The 20,766-nt window shown below is 47.8% G+C and overlaps 1 protein-coding gene and 1 non-coding gene across 2 annotated transcripts in view; both read right to left on the minus strand.

Moving 5' to 3' along the window:
* Positions 1-5,403: 5,403 nt before the first annotated feature.
* Positions 5,404-20,766, minus strand: part of LOC108244632 (rho guanine nucleotide exchange factor 17) — a 59,256-nt gene continuing 43,893 nt past the window's right edge. Inside the window, 23 exon segments of the mRNA XM_025009298.2 lie at positions 5,404-5,612; positions 5,716-5,898; positions 6,009-6,104; positions 6,407-6,581; positions 6,671-6,819; positions 7,221-7,288; positions 7,436-7,522; positions 7,614-7,884; positions 7,997-8,116; positions 8,193-8,308; positions 9,391-9,494; positions 9,592-9,675; positions 9,790-9,863; positions 10,019-10,226; positions 10,317-10,435; positions 11,035-11,120; positions 11,210-11,319; positions 11,445-11,495; positions 11,589-11,765; positions 11,861-11,953; positions 13,463-13,579; positions 17,719-17,901; positions 18,950-19,027. Of these exon segments, the coding sequence (XP_024865066.2) occupies positions 5,404-5,612; positions 5,716-5,898; positions 6,009-6,104; positions 6,407-6,581; positions 6,671-6,819; positions 7,221-7,288; positions 7,436-7,522; positions 7,614-7,884; positions 7,997-8,116; positions 8,193-8,308; positions 9,391-9,494; positions 9,592-9,675; positions 9,790-9,863; positions 10,019-10,226; positions 10,317-10,435; positions 11,035-11,120; positions 11,210-11,319; positions 11,445-11,495; positions 11,589-11,765; positions 11,861-11,953; positions 13,463-13,579; positions 17,719-17,901; positions 18,950-19,027 (2,958 nt within the window).
* trnam-cau lies at positions 15,615-15,687 on the minus strand. The gene has a single exon. It is a non-coding gene; the product is annotated as a tRNA-Met (tRNA).

The raw sequence follows: 20,766 nt of genomic DNA on the forward strand, positions 1-20,766 counted from the left end.
AGAAACAAGAAACAAAACACACACACACACACACACACACACACCGGGTGAAGAGGTGCAGGCAAAGAAGAACATGACCTCCACGTCACATTGAAAAATCCCACCCCACCCCAAAGTGCAAGTCTACTGCTCTCCCCACTTTACTTCTTTTCCTCTCAGGACTCTTGAACTGATAGCTGAGTTGTCTTTTTTAAAAAAAAATTAAAAAGTGTTAAATGTAGAAACAGTGAAGGACAGAAGACTTCTGCAGGAGTCCCAGTATCAGTGACTCATTTTGCTGAGACACACACCAGTCTTTGTGCAGTTTCTCCTGCCTCCTTTTAGTCATGGCACAGATCTTCCTTGTATGAGCAGTTCAGGGTTTTTTTTTTTTTTTTTGTGTGTGTGTGTGTGTGTGTGGCCATGTTTTTGATACATTGTGGGGACAATTTTCCTAACATATACTACCTTGTGAGGACCAACTGCTCCTTGTGGGGACCAAAGCCTGGTCCCCACGAGGAGAAATTATGTTTTTGGGTTAGGGGTTAGGTTTAGGACTAAGGTGTGAATTGAGTTTAGGTTTGGTTTAGGGTTAGGTATGTACTGGTAATGGTTAGGGTTAGGGTCAGGCTGTAGTTAGAGTGTAGAAATGAATGGAAGTCAATGGAAAGTCCCTGCAAAGATAGAGACATAACATGTGTGTGTGGGGGGGGAGGGGTTTGTTGGCTGTGTGGATATTTCAGCTCCCGGACTCGCTTCAGAAGCGACACATCACAACGAGCTTCACTGCGGGTCAGTGGGTGACAGAAGACGTTTCGCCGAATCATGCTGAAGGTAAACAAGTGCTGTGTAAATCACTCAAACCCTTGACTTAGATTAGAAACAAACTAAACAGGGAACGTATGGAACACTGCAGGTGTTTGGGAACTATACATGCTTGTTTTGTAAATGGGATCAGCACACAGTTCAACATCCAGCATCCATAACTGGAGGTGACTTTAGTCCAAATGGCAAAGGCCATAAAGAGCTTGCAAATTTCAGCAAAACAATTCTGCCTATAGATATACACAACGTTCAGGGTGGCACAGTGGCGCAGTGGTTAGAGCTGTTGCCTCCCAGCAGGTTGCCTCACGGGTTCTCCTCCTGGCCTGAGGCCTTTCTGGGTGGAGTTTGCATGTTCTCCCTGTGGGGTTCTCTGGTTTCCTCCCACAGAGCAAAAACATGCATGTTAGGTGAATTGGGAACTCTTAAACTGTCCCCAGTTTGTCTCGTTTGTCTCTATGTGTCCCGTGATGGACTTGTGACCTGTCCAGGGTGTCCACCACCTATCACACGATGGACGGATGGATAAATGGATGAATATAACGTTCATTCAGACTCGTGATCGTAGGAACAAAAACTGGGAAAACATGCAGCTTTTAAAGCGACAACTCAAAGCTTCTGCTTTAATCCAGAAGCTTCCAGTTTTGGGAACGGAGACGTGACGGGACAGGACTGAACATACTGGGCCCCAGCTTCTGCCAGCATGAAACCTAAAAGGTTCAAATCGATGCGTTTCATAAACATTAAAAAGGCAAAAATCTTATAACTGAAAGAAGTTACATGTATTATATTGTACTCATGTCTTTTTTCTTTTCTTGACTCATGTGTTTTAGTTTAATTCCAGTAACAAACGTCTCTTGGACTGCATCAAATGGCACAGCGTGAAAGCGTTTACTTCCAGCGGTTTTGACCCAGATGTAAGGAAAAGCAATTCTGAAAATGCAGGTACTCGCTCAATGTAAACCAAGCGCTTGGCCGAATCTGTCAAAAACACCGTAGTATAAGACCAAATCTGCTGCTAAAAGAAGAAAAAAAACAAACAAACAAATGAGACAGCCGTCAAGAAGAAATCTGGTGGATGAAGATGGAGGGAAGATGGAGCTTGGCTTTCAAACCTAAACGTTTGCCGGACCGGCGAGTTTCTCTTCTCAGCGCCGTCGTTGACTTGTTTTCAGTCGCTCCGGCTCTTCCCATAGGTCAACAAATGTGGCAACTGGCAGCCGTTCACACATCCTCCTCGAATTTAAAGGACATGCCAGTCGCCGACATCTAAAAGAAGCTGCGCAGCTGTTTGGTTCGCCCTGAACAAACGCAACCAGCCGGGCCTTTTTCCGACACGGCAACGAGACGCCGTCGAGCGGCAGAGGAGCAACTCAAGACAAGACAACATCCACAAGCTGGAACCAGTGAGCTGATTTAATTACAAAGAGGAACCCACAGTGACAGAACAAAAACAAGAACAGCTACATACAAGAGGTAACTTTGACAGACTGTAACCGTGACAACTGCAGGATGTCAACCAGACCCAGAGATAAACAGAGGTGGCAGCGCAACAACAGACTTTTACGCGCTTTTTGCTGTCGTTGTTGTCGTTGTCCCCCCCCTCCCGTGAATATTGTAGCAACAAAGCAAACATCAGCAAGTTTTGTCGCATAAACAGTGTGTACACCAAAAAAACTCTGATTACTCCTGTACTAACAAGGAGGATCCTGTTTTCCTTTTATTTGATTTTATTTATTTTTTTACAGTTAAAACGTGATTATGACCGACAGCGCATGCAAAAAGGAGGGGAGGGGAAAAAAAAAAAATTACAAACACAAACAAACCGTACACAAATATATAAAAATATGCCATATGATTCATATCAACAATTGAGTGTGGCAGCGCTATTTACAGAAGGAGGAGGCAGTATGTACCAATATTTACAACAACAAGACTCGGTTCACGTGTCGTTACGGGGAAACGGGGACGGCGCCTCATTTAGTTCATCCTGTTCAGCGTTCGTCTCTTTTTTCTTTTTTTTTTATACGCCTGGCTGATGAAGAAAAGTAGTTTTTTTTTAAAGAGATAACCAGAAGTTCTTCTCTGTTCCTCGACATAAAAATAAAACCGGTAAACTAGCAAACAATCACGTCTTTATTCGGCGTTCTGCCGATGGAGGCAGCAGGTTTATGTGAATAAACTGCAAGATGTTCTACAGCCAGCAAAAAAAATAAAAATAAAAAATACAGCGGTTTTAATGTAACTCTTGACATGGAGAACACCGGATTGGAGGCGAATAAAACACATTTTTGTTTACTTTAACACTACAAGAACCCGGGAACGAGTCGTTCCAGAGGGCGTAGGAGTGAGACACGCTAACAGTTACACCACCGAGCTAACAGGCTAATCAATACGATTAGCTTACTGCGGTTGGCTTAGGTTAGCATCGGCTAGCTTGCATATTAGGCTAGCTACTTTTTAAATTTTTTTATTTATTTATTTTTTTTTTAGAATTTGAACTTAACCAGCTTCTGCCGTTATTTTAATCTTTATCACACGGACACAAAGCCCCGTGTGAATGTTTTCTGACTAAACCAAATATTTCAGTCTTAATAAACCGGTCCCTTTCTGAAATGTTTGGACTTCCCTCCGGCTCTGCATGCTCACTAAAACTTTGCTACAGGTGTGGGCAAAAAAAAAAAAAAATATATATATTTTTTTTCTCCTTTAACGTTTTAATAACAAAGCACACACAGTCGAGACTCGTGGCGTTTCCACTTCTCCACTCACAGATGCTAACTTGCTCATTAGCGGCTAACGCGGTGAAGAAGCGGTGGCCTTAGCCAGCTTCGGTGGGAGTGGGTGGGGGGGAGGGGGAAAGAGCCAGGTCTTGGTGCTTGTGGAAGTAGGGGAGCTGAGGTGAGGAGCCCAGATGGCTGATAAAGTGCAACGAGGTTTTTCTAGGCTTCGAAGGATCAAAGTCAATCACTGCTTAACCCCCAAAGCCCGAAGGCTAACACTTGTGTGTGTGTGCGTGCTAGGACAAGACAGCATCCTTCACCTTCACAGAGAGGGAGAGCTTTTTCTTTTAAGTGTGTGTGTGTGTGTGTGTGTGTGTGTGAAATGGCTTAACCTTTAGCCTTCTGAAGGCACGTGCTGTTCCTAAGCCTTGCCCATCGGACAAACTCTGCACCTTGTGTGCTTCTTGAATAAACAGGCGCGTTTTGTTCTTCAAAAATCACTTTTTTTTTTCTCTTTCTTTCTTTCTTTCTTTTTGGTAAATCTGTACGGTGTGTGCCTTATGGGAGGACACACCTCCCGTAAGCGGAAATGGGAAACAGATCGGAGCGTTTTGGCACATAAACAGGCAGCGGAGCGGCTGCGTCCGGCTGCTGTCGGATGAGGCAAAACGGTGGGACTGATGTAACATCTTGCAGCGACAAAATCCTTTCCGACCCCGTACGCCTGCATTAACGGACTCACGGACCCCGTGCTGCGAACTGTACCGGACCGCAAGGGGCGCTGCAGCCTTACCCCCCGCTAACGTACGCGTATGTGTCCACCTGAGCTAAACTACAAGCTTTTATCTACTCTCATAATCAAGCCAGGGCCTCTTTTCCAAAAAGAAAAGTGAAAAAAAAAGCTACATCTTCTATAAATTAAGTGCTATATATAAAAAAAAAAGAAGGCTCTAAAATCCAAAGCATAAATACTGTACATAACTATCTTTAACTGCGGTCACAGCCTAGCGTCATCTTTAAAGAGCCTCTTTCTTACGTGAGAGAGCGCTCGACAAACAGGAGGGTTTTTTTTTCCTTTTATGGCAGCAACAGAGATCTTTCACTCACGCGAGGCTTTGGCATGGTCACTTTAAGGAGGAACGCCTCCCAGTGCACTTGTTTCCGTCCAGCCAGCGGTGTGGCACCGGATTAATCTGCGCGTCCGTCGTCCTTGACTGGCAGCAAAAAACCCGACAAAAAATAATAACGGTATCGTCTGACACAGAACCCCCATCGGCGGGTAAGGCCGTGCATGACAGGTCATGGTGTCGTCACATATTGCACTAAAACGATGCTCCTCTGCTCGGCGGACGCTCGTGTGGAATCGGACTGGATGTTATAACGCCATTTACTCCAAACCTTCCAAAGACGCCGTCTGAATTTCAGCGGACAAAAAGAAGAAGGCGGTTTACATTTAGGTCTTATTTGTGCTGGAATGGTACGAGTTCACTTCGTCGGGACAGCTGAAGTCTTTGCGGTTTGTTTCAGGGTGCACGTGACGCTTCAATAACGTCAGTACCGAAACGTCCTTCCTGCGTCCTCCTTGTGCAACGACACCCCGCAGGAAGTCCTTCTCCCCGTAGGGTCCTTAATGTCCGCGCACTTCCGTTTAGTTTAGTTTAGTTTATTCCTTCTGTCTTCTTCTCGTTTTCCCCCAATCCAAACTTGAGCTTAAAGACACGAGTTCACGAAATAAAAACAAAAACAGCAACACATGAAGAAGAACTTTAGGTCCAGGAGGGGCAGAGACCGGTGGACGGAGCGGAGCGGCGAAACGAAAACACCAAAAGAACTGAGGCGGGAGGAGGCTGCGCCCGCCGATGTCGGCCGTCTGATGGCCTCAGACCCTCCAAAGCAACAGGTGGTTGGTGCTGTCGTCCCGCCCGACCGTCTCGCTGCTGTTGGTCAGTCTGAAGTCCTCGTAGCCGTCGCCGCCGGATATGACGAGGTGGTTGGTCTTCGCGGGGATGTGGGCGGAGGCCCGGCGGTGCGCGGAATCCCGCCGCTGCGGGCTCCCGTCGATCGGGCCGCCGCTCTGCGACGGATTACCTGAGGGTTCGGAGAGACGGGGAGGTTAGGAGTCGAGCAATGTAAAGCGGCTCGGTAGATGCAAACGGGAGTAATCGCTAGAAAAAAAAAAAAGCAGTAACACCTGTGGAGTCAGTTGTTGTCGGAGGGAAGTTTATGTCGAACCCTTCTGGGAGCTCGATGGACGTCAGGAACCGGACGTGTCCCGTGTGACCATGGGCCGACCCCATCGGCACCAGAGGACATTTCAGCGTCCCGGCGCCGGTTCCTGAGCTCACGGCTGGGATGGTTAGAGTGAGGACCACCCCTGTGAAAGAGCAGCAGAGGAATATTAGGATCCCGTTTCTTTTTAAGGCTGTGAGGATCGATGAAAACGGCCATCAGACACGGTTTAATGGCCGACGCGTGAGCTCTTACCCGCACTGGTACCGATCCACAAAAGGTCCTTACAGGCCAGTAAGGCTGTGATTCTGAGGCAGGCGGCTTTATGCTGTCTGATGATTGCATCTGCACCTGAAAGGAGCACATGAGGTACAAGATGGAGGGTCAAAGAAGCTGCGAACAGACCAGATTGAAAGGGAAGGATGAACCTGCCTGGTGACCGTATAAACGATAAAATTGGCTATAAATCTGTCTGATTTACAAATATTGAGCCGAAACAGACTGAGCGAAATCTCCCTTTTTCAGCTTGGCAGCTCCAGCTCTGCAGGGAGGCGGGTAGATTAGCGTTCCTTCCTTTCTTGAATTTAAAATGATCGTTCAGTACTTTTCAGCTCCACACATCCACAGTGTCCCCTCCGCGCCCGCTCCCTTACCGGCAAGCATTTTGTGCACGGCAGGCGCCACGTCCACCTCGGTCAGGCTCTCCCAGCTCTGGGCGTGGTACAGTCTGACCTGCGCGCTGCCCTGCAGCGCCAGCCACACCCCCTGGCCGTACGCCACCATGCAGGTGACGCAGCGGCTGCTGTCGGTGCCCACCTGGAACCAGTGCTGAGGAACAAACACAGCAGGGTACAACCGGCAGCTCGAGTCATTTCCGTTCACCACCCGGCCAAGCCCCGAGTCAGCCCTGCACGTACCTCTTGGACCAGCGTGGTCGTGTTGATGACGAGGACCCTGTTTAGCGAGCCGCACCACAGTTTCCCGCCGACCGGGACCATTTTGGTGATGGGACTACTGGGTGTGCCGAGAACCAGTGTCTGAGAGGACTGGGGGTCCCAGAAACTACCTGCAGATTTACATCCAAAGCAAAGGTGCGATCAGAGAAAATGCCATTAGACATTCAAAAACCTGCTTAAAATAAAAAAAAAAATGGGAGCAATTTATCACCAACAGGTTACATCAAATGTACGAAAATACGAGCCCAGCTCCTGTCCCTCTCCTCCAAAACAACCATTCACACAATGAAAGCATTACTAATAAGAGGAAAAATTAAAAGACAAAACACTGGGCCATCCAAATATGGGTCGTACATTATTTGATTCTGATTATTTTGCAGCATTCGGGACTCGAATGGCCCACGGGTTAAAGTTGTTATTCAGTCTGGTTGTCCTACAGGAGGACAAATAGTCCTCTGTCTGCTATAAACAGATTGATTTTAACAACAGTAACATCCACCGTTCAGCTCACCTGCTTCTCTCTGATAAACAATCACCTCTCCATTTGCTAACGACACAAACACTTTGTTATCCAAATACCTGATGTGGAGGAAAAGAACACAGCAAATACAGAATTCACGTTAAAATATAACATTTACGTTCTTCATTAACCTGTCTATATCATCAAACGATCTACACATAAAGCCTAGACTTTGGGAAGAGTTTTGTGAAAAAGGGCAGCCTTACAGGATGCAGAGGATGGAGGCCGAGTGCTGCATCTTCATGCTGTTCTTCCGGTTGCGGATGTTGTCCGAGGACTGGTACACGTGGATGCTTGACAGAGACACAAACGCTACAGTGAGTCGGCGAGAAACGGGGTCAAGCCTGCCGGGGTGGGGGTGGGGGTGGGGGTGGGGGCACGTACCATCCGTCCTCGGTGCCCAGCCACACGGAGCTCTGATAGGCCTCCGGGTCGATGCTGAGCAGGTCCTCCAGGCTCGCCCGGGTGAAGGACCCCCGCGACGATCGCCGCATGGCACGGCCGTCCATCGGGCTCTCGGCCTGAGCCCGGCCACCCCCTCCTCCCACTCCCGGCGCCCCCGGGGTGCCGTAGGAGCTGGCCGCGGGGAACTCCTGCTCCTCCTCGCTGCTGGTGGTCTCGGTGGCCATGTCTTTGGAGCTCGGACCCTCGTCGTCTTTTTGCGCGGGGGAAAAGACGAGAGAGAGAGAGAGCGAGAGGTTGAGGGGCGGGAGAAGATGGAAACAGCAGCAAAAAAACAAAAACCCCAAAACTGGACTGTTACTCACTGCCGTAGCTGGACGATATGGTGGAGTGACTGGCCTGACTCTGCAGAGTGGACGAGGGACTCGGCGAGTCTTCGTCGTCCGTGTCGTCGCTGTCGAATGGCACCAGCTCCGTCCCCGGACCTGTCGAAATCAGGTCCCGAGTCAGTCTGCAGGACTGCATCTACATTTGATAACTCAAACAAAGCGCTGAGCTGACCTGTGGGCTGCACCGTCAGCTCCAGGCTGGAATGGGAGATGGATATGTGGAGCTGCTGCTGCTGCTGGGCGTGGCCCGGTGCTCCAGAGGCCGGGACCAGTTCTGATCCACGATCCCTGACGGGTCAGATTTGACTGATTTAATGGGAAACAATGAAACCGCTACCATGGAATTTAAAAGCGACAGTTCCGATCATTTGAAGTGGGGTTCAGTGGAAAGGTTAAGAACAATTAATATCTTACCTGCTGCAGATAGCTCTCTGAACGACCTCAGTTTTGGGGAAATCAGTTTCATTCTGACCAGACTGACGAGCTAATGGCTAGTCTGAGCGGCTCCAGTCTCAAACACGGTTTTATAAAACCATCACAGCGGCACACATTTCCCTCTACGTGGTTATTTACATCGTATTCTACGGTAAGTTCTGAGCACAATAAAGGCAGCGGCAGCTAGCTGTAGCACTTCCAGCACGAATTTCATATGCCTTCCAGAATAATCACGTGATGTGAAACCGACAGAGGTGTAGGTTTTTATAAAATAGCCTTTGCACAAAAGAAATACGGGGAAATATTGGAGGCCGGAGTCGTTTTAAGACGGCGGCGACCCACTTTGGTCTTGGCCGGAAAAACTGACCAGCCGTTTGCTCGTCAGTTTGGTCCGAAATAAACTCGCCCTCCGAATTGAGGCCGCGCAAAGAGCCATCTACAACGGGTGAGATATTCTCCGCTCACATCCTTTCCAGGATCAGGTTTGTTTTGGGAAACTTGCTTCATCCTGTCTGAAACTAAAAGGCCACTTAAAGAACACGTCCTGTGAAAAGTTCATAAAGTTTCATAAAGCTGTGTTTGGTGTTTTTAGGTTGCATTTATTAAATATAAATAAATAAATAAAAACAGATAGCAATCACACATCTGGTTTATATAACCTGAGGACTAAAATGTAGAAAACCCCACACACTCCTAACACAGCAGGTCATTCTGGTTATATTTGTTTTATTTTTTGCTCTATTTCTATTTTATAAGACTAGAATCGACAACGATCGGCTGTAAATACTTACACTTTTAACGATGTACCACATTAAAGGAAGGAAGACAAGTTACGCTTTAGAGATGTGAATAAATGGGTCTATCATGTCAGTGTTTTGTCGTGAAGTGAGGTTTTGTATGTGTGTGTGTGTGTGTGTGTGTGTGTGCGCACTGACCTTCCCTTGAGTCCTGGCACCGCGGCGATACAGATGATCCTCGCCGAGCACACGGCGATGCAGGCCTCCACCGTGGGCTCGTCCTTGATGTTCAACAGGCAAACCTGCGGAGAAGACGCCACGTCATCGCTCAAAACCTCAGCGGACGCCCGCCGCTGCGCCACGCCGCGCCGCCGGGGATGATTACGGACGGCCTCTCACCTGCCCCACGTATCCGTCGCTGTTGCACACCCACACCTCGCAGCCGCTGTCGGGACAGCTGTGGCTGGGAGAGGCGCACGAGAACTGGAGACGCACACAAACGCACCAGTTAAAGCGGCTTTTTTAAAAGTCAGAATTAACTCGAACATGCAAGCAGCCCTGGTTTTGACTCCGTGGAGGTTTTCCTGCTGCTCTCACCTGCATCCCACTGCGGGTCTTCATTATAGGGATGGCCTTCAGGAACTCTGGGTCCCACTGGTCCTTGTTCATGGCTACAAACAAAGAACAAACGAACATAAACACAAACTTCTGAAGCATCTTAGTAGATCTGGCCTTTTGAAATCGGTTTATTTTAGAGCCTAAGAACCTAAATCCCTCTTGTTGCTCTCTCTGACTCAAATAAAGCGAGCCTGTTCTCCCGACTGACCGAGCTTCTTCTTGGCTTCCTCGAAGGCCTGCTCGAAGCCGGAACGAGCGTCCGGGGAGCTGAACTCGAAGACGAAGCTGCTCTCGGCGGAGGCCGTGGTGAACTCCAGCTTCGTGGGCAGGAAGGTCATGCTGAAGGCCAGGGACTGCTTCTCCGACAGCTCCTTGTGCACGGACGCCATCAGGTCCTTTATGACCTCGTCTAGGGACTAAGACGAGCGGAAAATGAAAAGGTTACACAGACGCTTCGAGCCGAAGGGTCACAACACGACTCGGACCGATGCGGGCGTCCGCAGCACCTGATGCGGGAAGCTGAGGGTCTCCGACAGTTTGCTGATCTGACCCAGGGTGCTGAGGTCTTCATCCAGCCGACTGATTGCCTTCTGGATGCTCTCTTTGTTCGTCGCCTGAGTGGAGCCTGTGGTAAAGGAGACGAGGTGACGAGTGAACGAAGCAAGAGTTCTCACAACTAAAACTGATAATACAAGAACTCATGAAGGGATGTGCATCGCTCGCTGACTTCCACGACAAAGTTTGAAACCGAAATCCTGCACCATTTGCAGGAGCTCAAAGTATGTGTCGAGGGGGACTACCTGCTACCACCACACCAAACCTTAGAGGAATATCTGTAAAAATGACCGGGCTGGAGGCAGCCATCTTGAACGGGGTTTGACTCCAAAAGCTAATGAGCTGTAGGGATTAGTTTCTGCGAGTCTCATTAAAATGCGTCGACTGTTTCATTCGATATTTCGCTAACACACAAACACGCAGGCAGAGGCAATGACACGACAGCTCCGCTGCCAAGAAAGGAGGGTACATAAAAAAAACAAAAAATCTCTAGACATAAAAGAACGCCGCCATCAATTACCCATCCAGTAAGCGTCGCCACCCACACCCGTCTCTAAACTTAAAACTTAAAAATTAAACTAAAATTTGGTCTGAAAGTTTAAGTTTCACAGACATCTAAACAGCGGTTTTCATCTGTCAGTAAAATATAAATATATTTGTCCGACTTACTTTTCACCACCTCCACGTCCTCCAGAGGAAGCTTCCACAGAAACTTGTATTTGCTGGACGTGTCGATCACGCTGGCGGCGGAGTATCTGAAACGCACAGAGAGGGAGGGGTGAGGTTTTCACCACCAGGGGGCGGTGTGGCTCGGAGTCGGAGGGGGGGAGGTTAAATCACTCACAGGCTCATGGAGCTGCGTCTTAATGAGCCGGACTTCCTCTTCAGGGTGGTGCAGATGATCAGATCGCTGAAGAGGAAGAGCGAGCGGTCCTTCTTCCCGCCCACCGTCTTCTGCAGGGAGACAGGAGCAGCTCAGAGACGCTCTGATATTCGTCTCCTTGCGCCAGGCGGCTGTTTTTGGTTTCGGTTTTGCACATAAATCTGCATATCTTTTAAAAACTTATAGCACAGCTTACCGCCTCCATGACTATCTCCTGTCTCAAGAACTTCCTCTGTGGATTCAGAATCTGACAAAAAAAACACAACACAGAGCAAGTGTTAGTCCTGTAAAGAGAACACGTCAGGAGGAAAAAAAAAAACAACCTGGCCTAACAGCTCACATGTTCCACTCCCTCGATGTGCGTCTCGATCTCCTGGATAACCCTGGCCTCCCGCTCGGCCTCCTCGGCCGAGCGCCGGCCCTTGTTGATCCTCTCCGCCAGGCGCTTGATGTCCCTCTGGGCGTCCAGCAGCAAGACGTGGTCCGGGTGATCCTCCGAGGTGTGCTTCAGCAGGTCCTGAAACGAGCGGCGCAGTCAGCCCAGCTTCCTGCTCGCAGAATGCAAACCCCGCCGAAGACAAAAAAAAAAAAACCCAAAAAACGCCGCCTCACCTTAACCAGCAGCTCGTAGCGAGGAATCCTCTGCACCGGTTTGATCATCAGGTCGCCCAGAGCCTGCTTCTCCTTGTTCTCGCGCATGTTTTGCTGTTGAAGGAGGGGAAAAAAACAAACAAAACAGAAGAATTAAAGACCAAACATTCCTTGAAGGAATGCGTATCGCCCGCCACCCTGCATGCCAAAGTTTAAACGAAGCTCTGGCGCAATCTGCGAGCGCTCAGCAGACGTGTTGGGGACGACCCTCAGCTGCTACCACGCCAAACTTTACCTCCATGTTCGGGGAACTAACTGAGTTATGAGCGGCTTGAGCCGAGGCGAGTCCAAAAAGCTCACCGTGCATCCAGTGATGACTCTCTGAAGGTTTCATTTAAACATGTCCAGTTCAGGAGATATTTTGCTAACAGACACACACACACACACAGACACACCTTTCTTGGCGACAGAACATCAATATGCAAAAAAAAAAAAAAGGCAGATTACAGCTTTAAAATCACTGCTGAGTTTTAGGCCTCCACCAAAAGATGGCGCTGTTGTTTCACCCTGAACCCTTGGCAGTAGCTCTGAGACACTCTGAACTGAGGGACATGAGGACATGAGGACATATAGGGACTTTGTTGTCTAACAAACGGCTCCAAAAGCTACCAGCCGGTTTATGGAGGGTTTGGTTTTTTTAGTTGCAGCTGCAGAAAAGCAGATGACTGTCGCATTAATGTTAGTTAAAAAAAAACAAACATCCATATTAACTCAGACATGACAGAAAATCCTCGTGTATTGTTCGAAAACAGCTGAGTGGAATAAATCTGATTAGGACTGGAGAGAAGAATCTGGCATCTATTGGACCCATTTCGGGGTCTCCGTGCAGCGGTGCGGCTCTCTGACCAAATGTAGAAATAAAAGTCGTTAAAAAAAAAAAAGCTAATTTTAGATGTTTTTCACATCCGGTTCTATAAAATACGCGCATGTTATTAACCTCAACTTACTATCATTTCAGCGTCGGTGTCGACTAAATACGACAGCTTTGTTTTTTTTAACTCAAATTTGTTCAAAATGGAATCATTCACACCACCAGCTAAAAGAGGCAGAGCGCCAGCTGAAAGCAGCAAAACAGCAGCTAAAGTCAGTGAAACAGAAGCTACAGCTAACATGAACAGAACGGATGCTACGATTAGCAACCCCACAGCTAAACTCATGCTAATTTCAGCAAAAAAGCAGCTAAAATGAGACAAAATGTGCCTAGGAGCTAAAAGCAGCAGAATCTTTGCTAAAAAGTCTCATAAGCTGACCAAAAAGCAGCCAATATCAGAAAGAACAATGTTTTGAAGGAACTGAAGTAATCTTAATCCTGGAGATTTATTTTAAATTTGAAAAAATACTTTAAAAAGTATAAAAGTTACAAAAACTAAAAACCAAAGCACTCCAGTCCTGACCAAGCTGAACGTTTGGAAGCTCAAACGGTTAAAACAGCTAAAAAAACAAAAAAAAAAACGCTGACTCAGCCCAACTCCAGGCTCCGGCCGCCTTTCTTTAACGTTCCCTAAACGAACGCAGATCGTGAGGCCAGCTGTCCGGAGGGGGGGGGGACCTCCCGAGACTCACCTCCAGGAACTTGTGGAACGCCGGCTTGGCCTCCTTGGCGATCCTCACGGCATCTTTGGCAATCAGGAAGTTGTCGATGTACGCCGAGTACATGTTGGCGAGGGCCTCCTTGGAGAACTGCAGGAGTGGGGAAGAGGGCACGAGTTAACGAGTTACAGCCTCACGCCATGGACAAACGGACCGGACCGGACCAGAAATCTGGACCAATTACCCACAAACCCACCGTGAGAATAAAAGCGATCAGTTTATCGCTAAAACAAATCAAACTGAATCAGGAGCGCTGATTTCTTACATCATACTGGTAGCTTTTGAACAGAATGAAGATTCCCGCTCTTGTTTTTTCTGCTTAATGCTCCTTTAGTTTTAGTTTGGACACTAAAAAACAGACAAATGTTGGGACTTTTCAGACTTATTTTGAGATTTATCCCAGAAAAAAAACAAAAAACATCAAGTTTCAGGTTGAATATGGATTTGAGCGAAAACAAATGAAACAAACAAAGCAAAGAAAAATGACTTGTTTGGATGTTTTTCTTCCTCGAAGCTCCAGGATGAAGAGCGGAGAGGAAGACAGTAAAGCAGCGAGGGAAAGGAACGAGCTTCAATCCTCCTATCTGAGGGGAGAAAATATCTTGACCGTCTGATCGAGATGTTAGAGAAGAAACAACGACTCAGAAGAAGAACTGATCTGATGCCTCAACAAGGCTCCGCCTAAAAAAGAGAAGACATTAATCAGAATAATCTTCATGTCTCTGATTAATCAGATCGAGTGAAAACACGGCTGAAAGTGTGAAGGGGAGCACAGCGACCTGCTGAGTCAGATAAACACAGAAACTCGCAGATTTGTCGAGCTCTTCGTCTTTTATTTGTCCTTTCTTCTCTCGAACTCGATCAAACTGACAGAAGCAGGAAACCGGAGAGCTAAACGAGTGTTTTTTTTGTTTTCCTCCTCCTCCTCGCTGCCTTTTCTGCGTCCTCTTCCTGATCTTCACCCTCAGACCTTTGGGACCTTTAGGACTCAGGAGAACTCTCGGCTCTTTTCTCGGCTTTAATTTAGAAGCTCCTCAAAACAGTAAAATAAAAAAAAGAGGGGGAATCAAACTGCGTGCTGCCAGAGACCAGCGTTAATGTGAGGAGGGACCTCGGAGCCACGCTCAGACAGGCCCTGATGGTGGCCGACGCTCGTTCTCACTTCACGCTTCAGCTGAAACTGCAGCGTTTGTTCCTGTGTCAGCATCAACGCTGCCGTTCTCCCGTTTAAAGCTTCTTTCATTTTTTTAAGACTGTTTATTCACACTTTTATATTTGAACCATCTCTCTAAAAGTTCAGCTTGAACGCAGGGTGCTACGACTTAGCTTTTAGCTACAGTGCTGCTATTTTTATCCTTTTTGCTCCTTTAGCGTTTAGCTACAGTTTCTGCTTCTTTTAGCTTTGAGCTACAGTTCTGCTCCTCTCAGCCTTTAGCTGCTTTTGAGCTAACTTCAGCTACTTGTTCGCCAACTATCGTGCATGTTCTGCTCATTTTAGCTGTAGCATCTCTTTCACTAACATTTGCATTTTTTTTTTTATCTTAGCCGATTTCAGCTACTGTTTTGCTTGTTTAGCTGCTGTGATGCTGATTTTCGCTTCGGTATTGGTTTGCTAACTTTAGCTGCTGTCCTGCTGCTTTTAGCTTGTGTTCCAGCTCCTGGGTTCCTCCTTTTAGCTTCTGCTCGCTTCGTTGGGACCTCAGGAACTCACTTTTAGCTGCTTCAGCAAACGTCAGCTTCGGATCTCACTAACTTTCCACCGGCAAGGAACTTTATTTCTAGATTTAGTCCATTTTTTTTTCAGCTCGTTCAGGACTGTAAACTGCTTTAGCTGCTAACCATGACGCGTTTCTGGCTAGAATTTAGATAATTTATATTGTTGAAGTATTTCTTTCCTGTTTGAGACGGAGGCTCGCTCAGTTCCAGGATTTTATTGACTCAGAAGATGAACTTTGAACCTTCAGTTTTTTCCTCTTTGCCGGCTCATTTCTGACCAAGTCCAGCAGTTTTTGTTTCGAACACGCTTACATAATAAAGCTTCCTGAAACAGCGACCCTCATTTAGATCTCAGATCAGCACAGAGCAGAAAGCTGCTCCGAACAGCAAGGAGCCGAACAAAAGCCTATGCCCCGTGTGAGGCTCGAACTCACGACCTTCAGATTATGAGACTGACGCGCTGCCTACTGCGCCAACGAGGCCTGTGGCTGAGGCACAGGGGAGGGGAGCTTTCTAAAACCTGCGGGGCTCACATTTCCTCCAGAGATCGTTAACAGCTCCCTTCTGTCTTTACGCTCTGGATTCAAACGTCCACCAGGAGCTGCAGAGGCTGCGTTCAAGTTACTCTGTCAGAAAGTCCGTCCTGGAAGGAACGTCTCCTTTCCAGTCTTTCTTAAAAAAAAGAAAAAAAAAAAGCTCTGCTTGACATTTAGACTGTTTGTTTGAGGTTGAGAGACGCTCTCGGGTCGTGGGAAGTTAAAAAAAAAAAAGAAAAGGGGGGAAGCCACCGAGCGGTCGCTGGAAAAACACAATGTTAGCGTTCATGCTAACCGTGGTGGAAACAGCCTTTCCAGCAAGGCAGTAAATTCAATCACGTTATCTCTGTGTGGTTCTGCACATCTGTCTTTACTCACTGCTTAAAATAAAATAAAATAAAATAAAATAAAATAAAATAAAATAAAATAAAATAAAATAAAATAAAATAAAATAAAATAAAATAAAAATAGCTTGGGTAAAAAAACGTAGATAATCAAACAGAAAAAGTCTGAACATCGTCTTTAAAAGTCTCAAAATTATCGTTTTAGTTCCGTTTCAAGCTCTGGATTTCATCTCGATGTAAGTAAATGATTAGAAATGTGACAGTATTTAAAAAGTCTTCATCCAGCACTGAAGTCTTTCTGCTTTCAGAGCTTGAGAAAAGAAGTCATTTCAGTCAAAGTGTAACTATCTGGATTTGAATCTGGACCGGAGTTGGATTATTATTATTATTATTATTATAGGTTGGGGGTATTTAACTGCGCTGCTCTGGGGGCCACAGTCACTGAGAGCCAACAGCTCGGGGGCCGAACATCTGGCAACTGTTGTCATTACATAAATTTAACTTCCTTTAAAATCTAGTTTGATTTTTAACAGGTGGGCCGTGTCGTACAGCCCTGCCTGTCATAGATCCTCTATATAACAGGATCACTTCTCTGATGTTTATTTGTTGTTAAATGTTTTTCTTCAATTTTTTCCCCCCTTATTTAAGTTAAGGGATGTAGCCCCTGGGGCCGCCAGTTAAACAGCCTGCGACGATTTTTTTTAATATAATCCGGTGCTGCTGTCTACAAAACATACTGAACTTAATTTGATTCCAGCAGGAGCCAAAGTGGATCGCTGTGGTCCTGAAACAGCTCGAATCTCCACAATCTCATAGCGAATCAAGCAGAAGCTGTTTTATAAACCTTTACACGATTATGAATTTCATATTTCATGGTTAATGCATCACGTTCAGACAGTTTAATGCAAGCAGCAGAGTTTAGAGTTTTTCTTTTAAAGCAAAAGTTTCAGACAAAATGGTTAAAAAAACAACAGTCCGAGAAAAAAATAAGCTTTTTTCCTTTGAATTAACTTAAGTTGGATCATATCATCAACACCCCTGTCTATAGAATATTGTTTAAAGATCAGAAATGCAGTAAGGATATAAAAAAAAAAAAAAACATATCAGCATTGTAAGAAATATGAAGGAAGTGCTGCTAGTCTTCTTCATTTGAACTCATTTCTCAGCAGGTAATGAAATAAGTTTCAAGAGTCAAATATGTCCGCAGTATCAACATCAAATGGTAAATGGCTTGCACTTGTGTAGCGCTTTATCTAGTTTATCTAAGGACCCCAAAGTGCTTCACACTACAATCATTCACCCATTCATCCTCACATTCACACACTGATGGTGGTAAGCTACATTGTAGCCACAGCTGCCCTGGGACAGACTGACAGAAGTGAGGCTGCCATCACACCGGCGCCACCGAGCCCTCTGACCACCACCAGTAGGCAAGGCGGGTGAAGTGTCTTGCCAAAGGACACAACGGCTAAGACAGCTGGAGCAGGGGCTCGAGCCAGCAACCCTCTGATTACAGGACAAACCCCTACCTCCTGAGCCACTGCCGCCCCTCAAGTATAAATGTGTAATATTACGACGACCCTCCTCCTGTGATGACGTCGGCCTTGAAACCGTTCCGGTTTGTTTTGCTCACCGACTGGATGAGGATGTGTCCCACAGTCTGCCTGTCGTGCCACTGGCCTACGCAGCCGGCCACCTCCTCCAGGAACTGCTCGTGGTGCTCCAGGATCTCCGGGATCTGGTAGAACATCTCGTCCACCAGCTGGGGGTCCACGATGGCGCCACCGTCCGGCTGCTTCAGGGGACGCATGTAACCCTGGGGGGGGGAGACGAACGCAGACTTTCAGAGGCTCCGACAGCGACACTAAAGAAGCCATGCTTCTCTGTGCGTTCGTGAAGAAACGCCATAATATTCTTCTCTTCTACAGCCTGAGCAACATGACCAAATATGCAAATTAGGCGATGACGTCATCGAACGACTTCTAGTGGCTCAAAATCTCACTTTAAGCTCAGATCAAAACTTGGCAGTCCTGTGTATAAACTTTAGACTGCTGTCAGGTTTTTATGACACATTTGTCGACACAGAAGGAGCTTTAAAAGGAGCCATCTACAGCAGGTAAGATAGTGACTGTTCATAGCCACAGGCTCCTGGGCCTCGTCGACGTTCAGGCCGCCTTGAAAAGCAGCCCTTTAATTGAACAAAAACATGTCAGGAGACCAAACGGAAACGTTAAAGTCAAGAGAAGCGAGAGATGCTCGGGGTTATAATGGATGTCGGACCGGACTCTCCGTCCGAACAGAGCGAATTCTCCAAATCTCCACTGAATTCACTCTGTCAGCGAGTCTCCCCGCGAGAGAGTCACGCTTCAGCGCCGCGCCGCACCGCTGCAGAGCGGCCTCGGCTCGGCCACACGTCCTCCGGAGCCCTCCCTCCTCCAGGATGTGTGCTTTCCCTGCAGTCGCCGTGGTAACACTTACTTCCCCCGTGTCGTCATGGGAACGAGGCGTGGGATTATTCACTTTGTGGCCACACACACACACGGGTTACACAACACTGGGCACTCCTGGGCAGAAAACGATGAGTGTGTGACCGGGACGGGGCTAAGATCTGGGGTAAAGGTTGGCTCTGTGTGTGTGTGTGCGGATACTGCTGATGACAGTGGGATGTGATAAGGTTAGCCGATTAGCCCGGCGGGATGAATGGCGATAAGTGGATTACATAACACCTCTTGTTACCTGCGTTTGTTATTCCCTGCCTCGGCAGGACGGCTCTGAGCGTTTCTGCTCGGCGGACCGTCCCGCTTCCCGCAGGCGGCAAAGGTCAGAGCGTCAACAGGGCGGGTGGCAGGCTGTGTGTGTGTTACCTGGATTAGGGTGCGCAGCGACTCCACGTACGACTGCTCCATGTCCAGCAGAGTCATCATCACATGCTTTCTCATGTCCTACGAAGAAAAAGATGGAGGTTAATCCACGGATTTCTATCTTTTCACGACTAATGTGGCTTCCTGTGAGCAACAAGAACACACAAATATCTGGAAAATTGAGCTTGAAAGTTGATTATTTGCGTTATTTACAACACACCCAAACGTGAGGAGCGGAGAGACGGGGCGCCGAGGTTTTCCTGCCCTGCTTTTCTTTACTTTTCTCTTCTGTAATTACATCTTTCAAACGCAACAGTAAGAAACCTCCCAAACTGCAGGACCGCTTTCTGAAAAAAACAATAAGTCGCTGCGCTCCGTTTTAGGGAGCGAGTGAAATGAGAAAACGCACACGGAGGCAGGGGCAGATCAGAGGTCACCCAGACCTGGAACTGCACACCGAGCGTAACATGACTCAGCAATCCTGCCCTGACAGCGACTCATCGCATGTCAACACACCGGCGTCATGAAACCAGACCCAAAACAAAAAGAGAAAAGGACTGAGAAAGAACCCTGGTGTGGGAAAACACAGAGAGAGGATTGTGGGAAATTACTCAACAACTGCAACGACGTTTCCATGAAAGCCGCCGGCTCCACCATCTGATGACGCGAGCGGCCACAAACGACCGGCGCTCGGCCCCCGCACCTCTGCCTGTTAGCAAAATATCTCCTGAGCCACTGGACAGACTTCCAAAGCCAGTCGGCTTTTCGGAGGCGAGCCAACTCAAGGCGGCCGCCGGAGCTAGTCCGCCTCGGCGCACGCGACAGCGGCTCCAAGTCGGTCAGATTTACATGAAGCGAGCTGAAACCTGGCGCCGCAGTAGCTGAGTCATCTCCATCACGTACTTCGAGTGCTACCAGATGGCGTGAGATCCTGCTGCTGGCCACTGGCTACTACTTTTATTAGATATTTGCTGCTTTTTTTAAATTATTTTTTTATTCTTTCCTTTAGAATTCCATCTTGTGAACCAGATCTTTGTTTTTTTCCTATAATGTTCTGACAGAAGGTGTCCCTTCTGGGAAGCGTGTTGACTTTGACCCTCCGAGGACCACCCGTGCCGAAGTCATTGTTTCCGTCCAGCGCTGACTGAACGATATCGACGCTACAAATCTAAAAATCGCAGCCCCGGCACCGCTGTGACGTCCATCTTCTGACTTTGGACGAGCTGCTTCGGTGCACAGTTATGTTTTCGTCTCGAGGCAGGAACAGGATTAGAAGGCAAAACCAACAGAGGGTCTCTGGTACCAAGCAGGACATAAATATCAGCCGGAGCCTCAGGCAACCACGCCGTCTTTACACACACATAAAGACCCACAAAAATACACAGAGGAGGAGGCTTTTTGGGTCCCCCGCCCCGCTTCCTTTGCTTTGCTCTGCCAGCAGCTCTGTGCCCTATAAATAACCCTAACAATCACTTCCCAGAAAGGCCATGTTTGGTTGTTCGGCATCTGAGGAGACCCCAGGGGCGCTGCGGGGGTCCCGCCGCAGGGCGAAAGGTGGTGTGCGGATGGGAGGAATGTATGTCCATGAGGACGCAGGAGGGAGGGCAGCTGGGAGGGGGGAAACCGCTACCACCCATCCCTGCCTTCACCACCTTACAGCAGCAGAACGAACAAGAACTCGTTTCTGCAGAGGAAGTGACGTCCGTTCAGCTTTATTCGAAGCGCTCCGCTCGTGTTTACTCGCCGGGGTTAAACAAGGCGGCAGAGAGAAGCCAACCATCCGCAGCGATCGCCCCCCCCCCCCCCCCCCCGTACACACA

This window comes from Kryptolebias marmoratus, linkage group LG2, assembly GCF_001649575.2.
Source record: "Kryptolebias marmoratus isolate JLee-2015 linkage group LG2, ASM164957v2, whole genome shotgun sequence".
NCBI classification, from domain to species: Eukaryota; Metazoa; Chordata; class Actinopteri; order Cyprinodontiformes; family Rivulidae; genus Kryptolebias; species Kryptolebias marmoratus.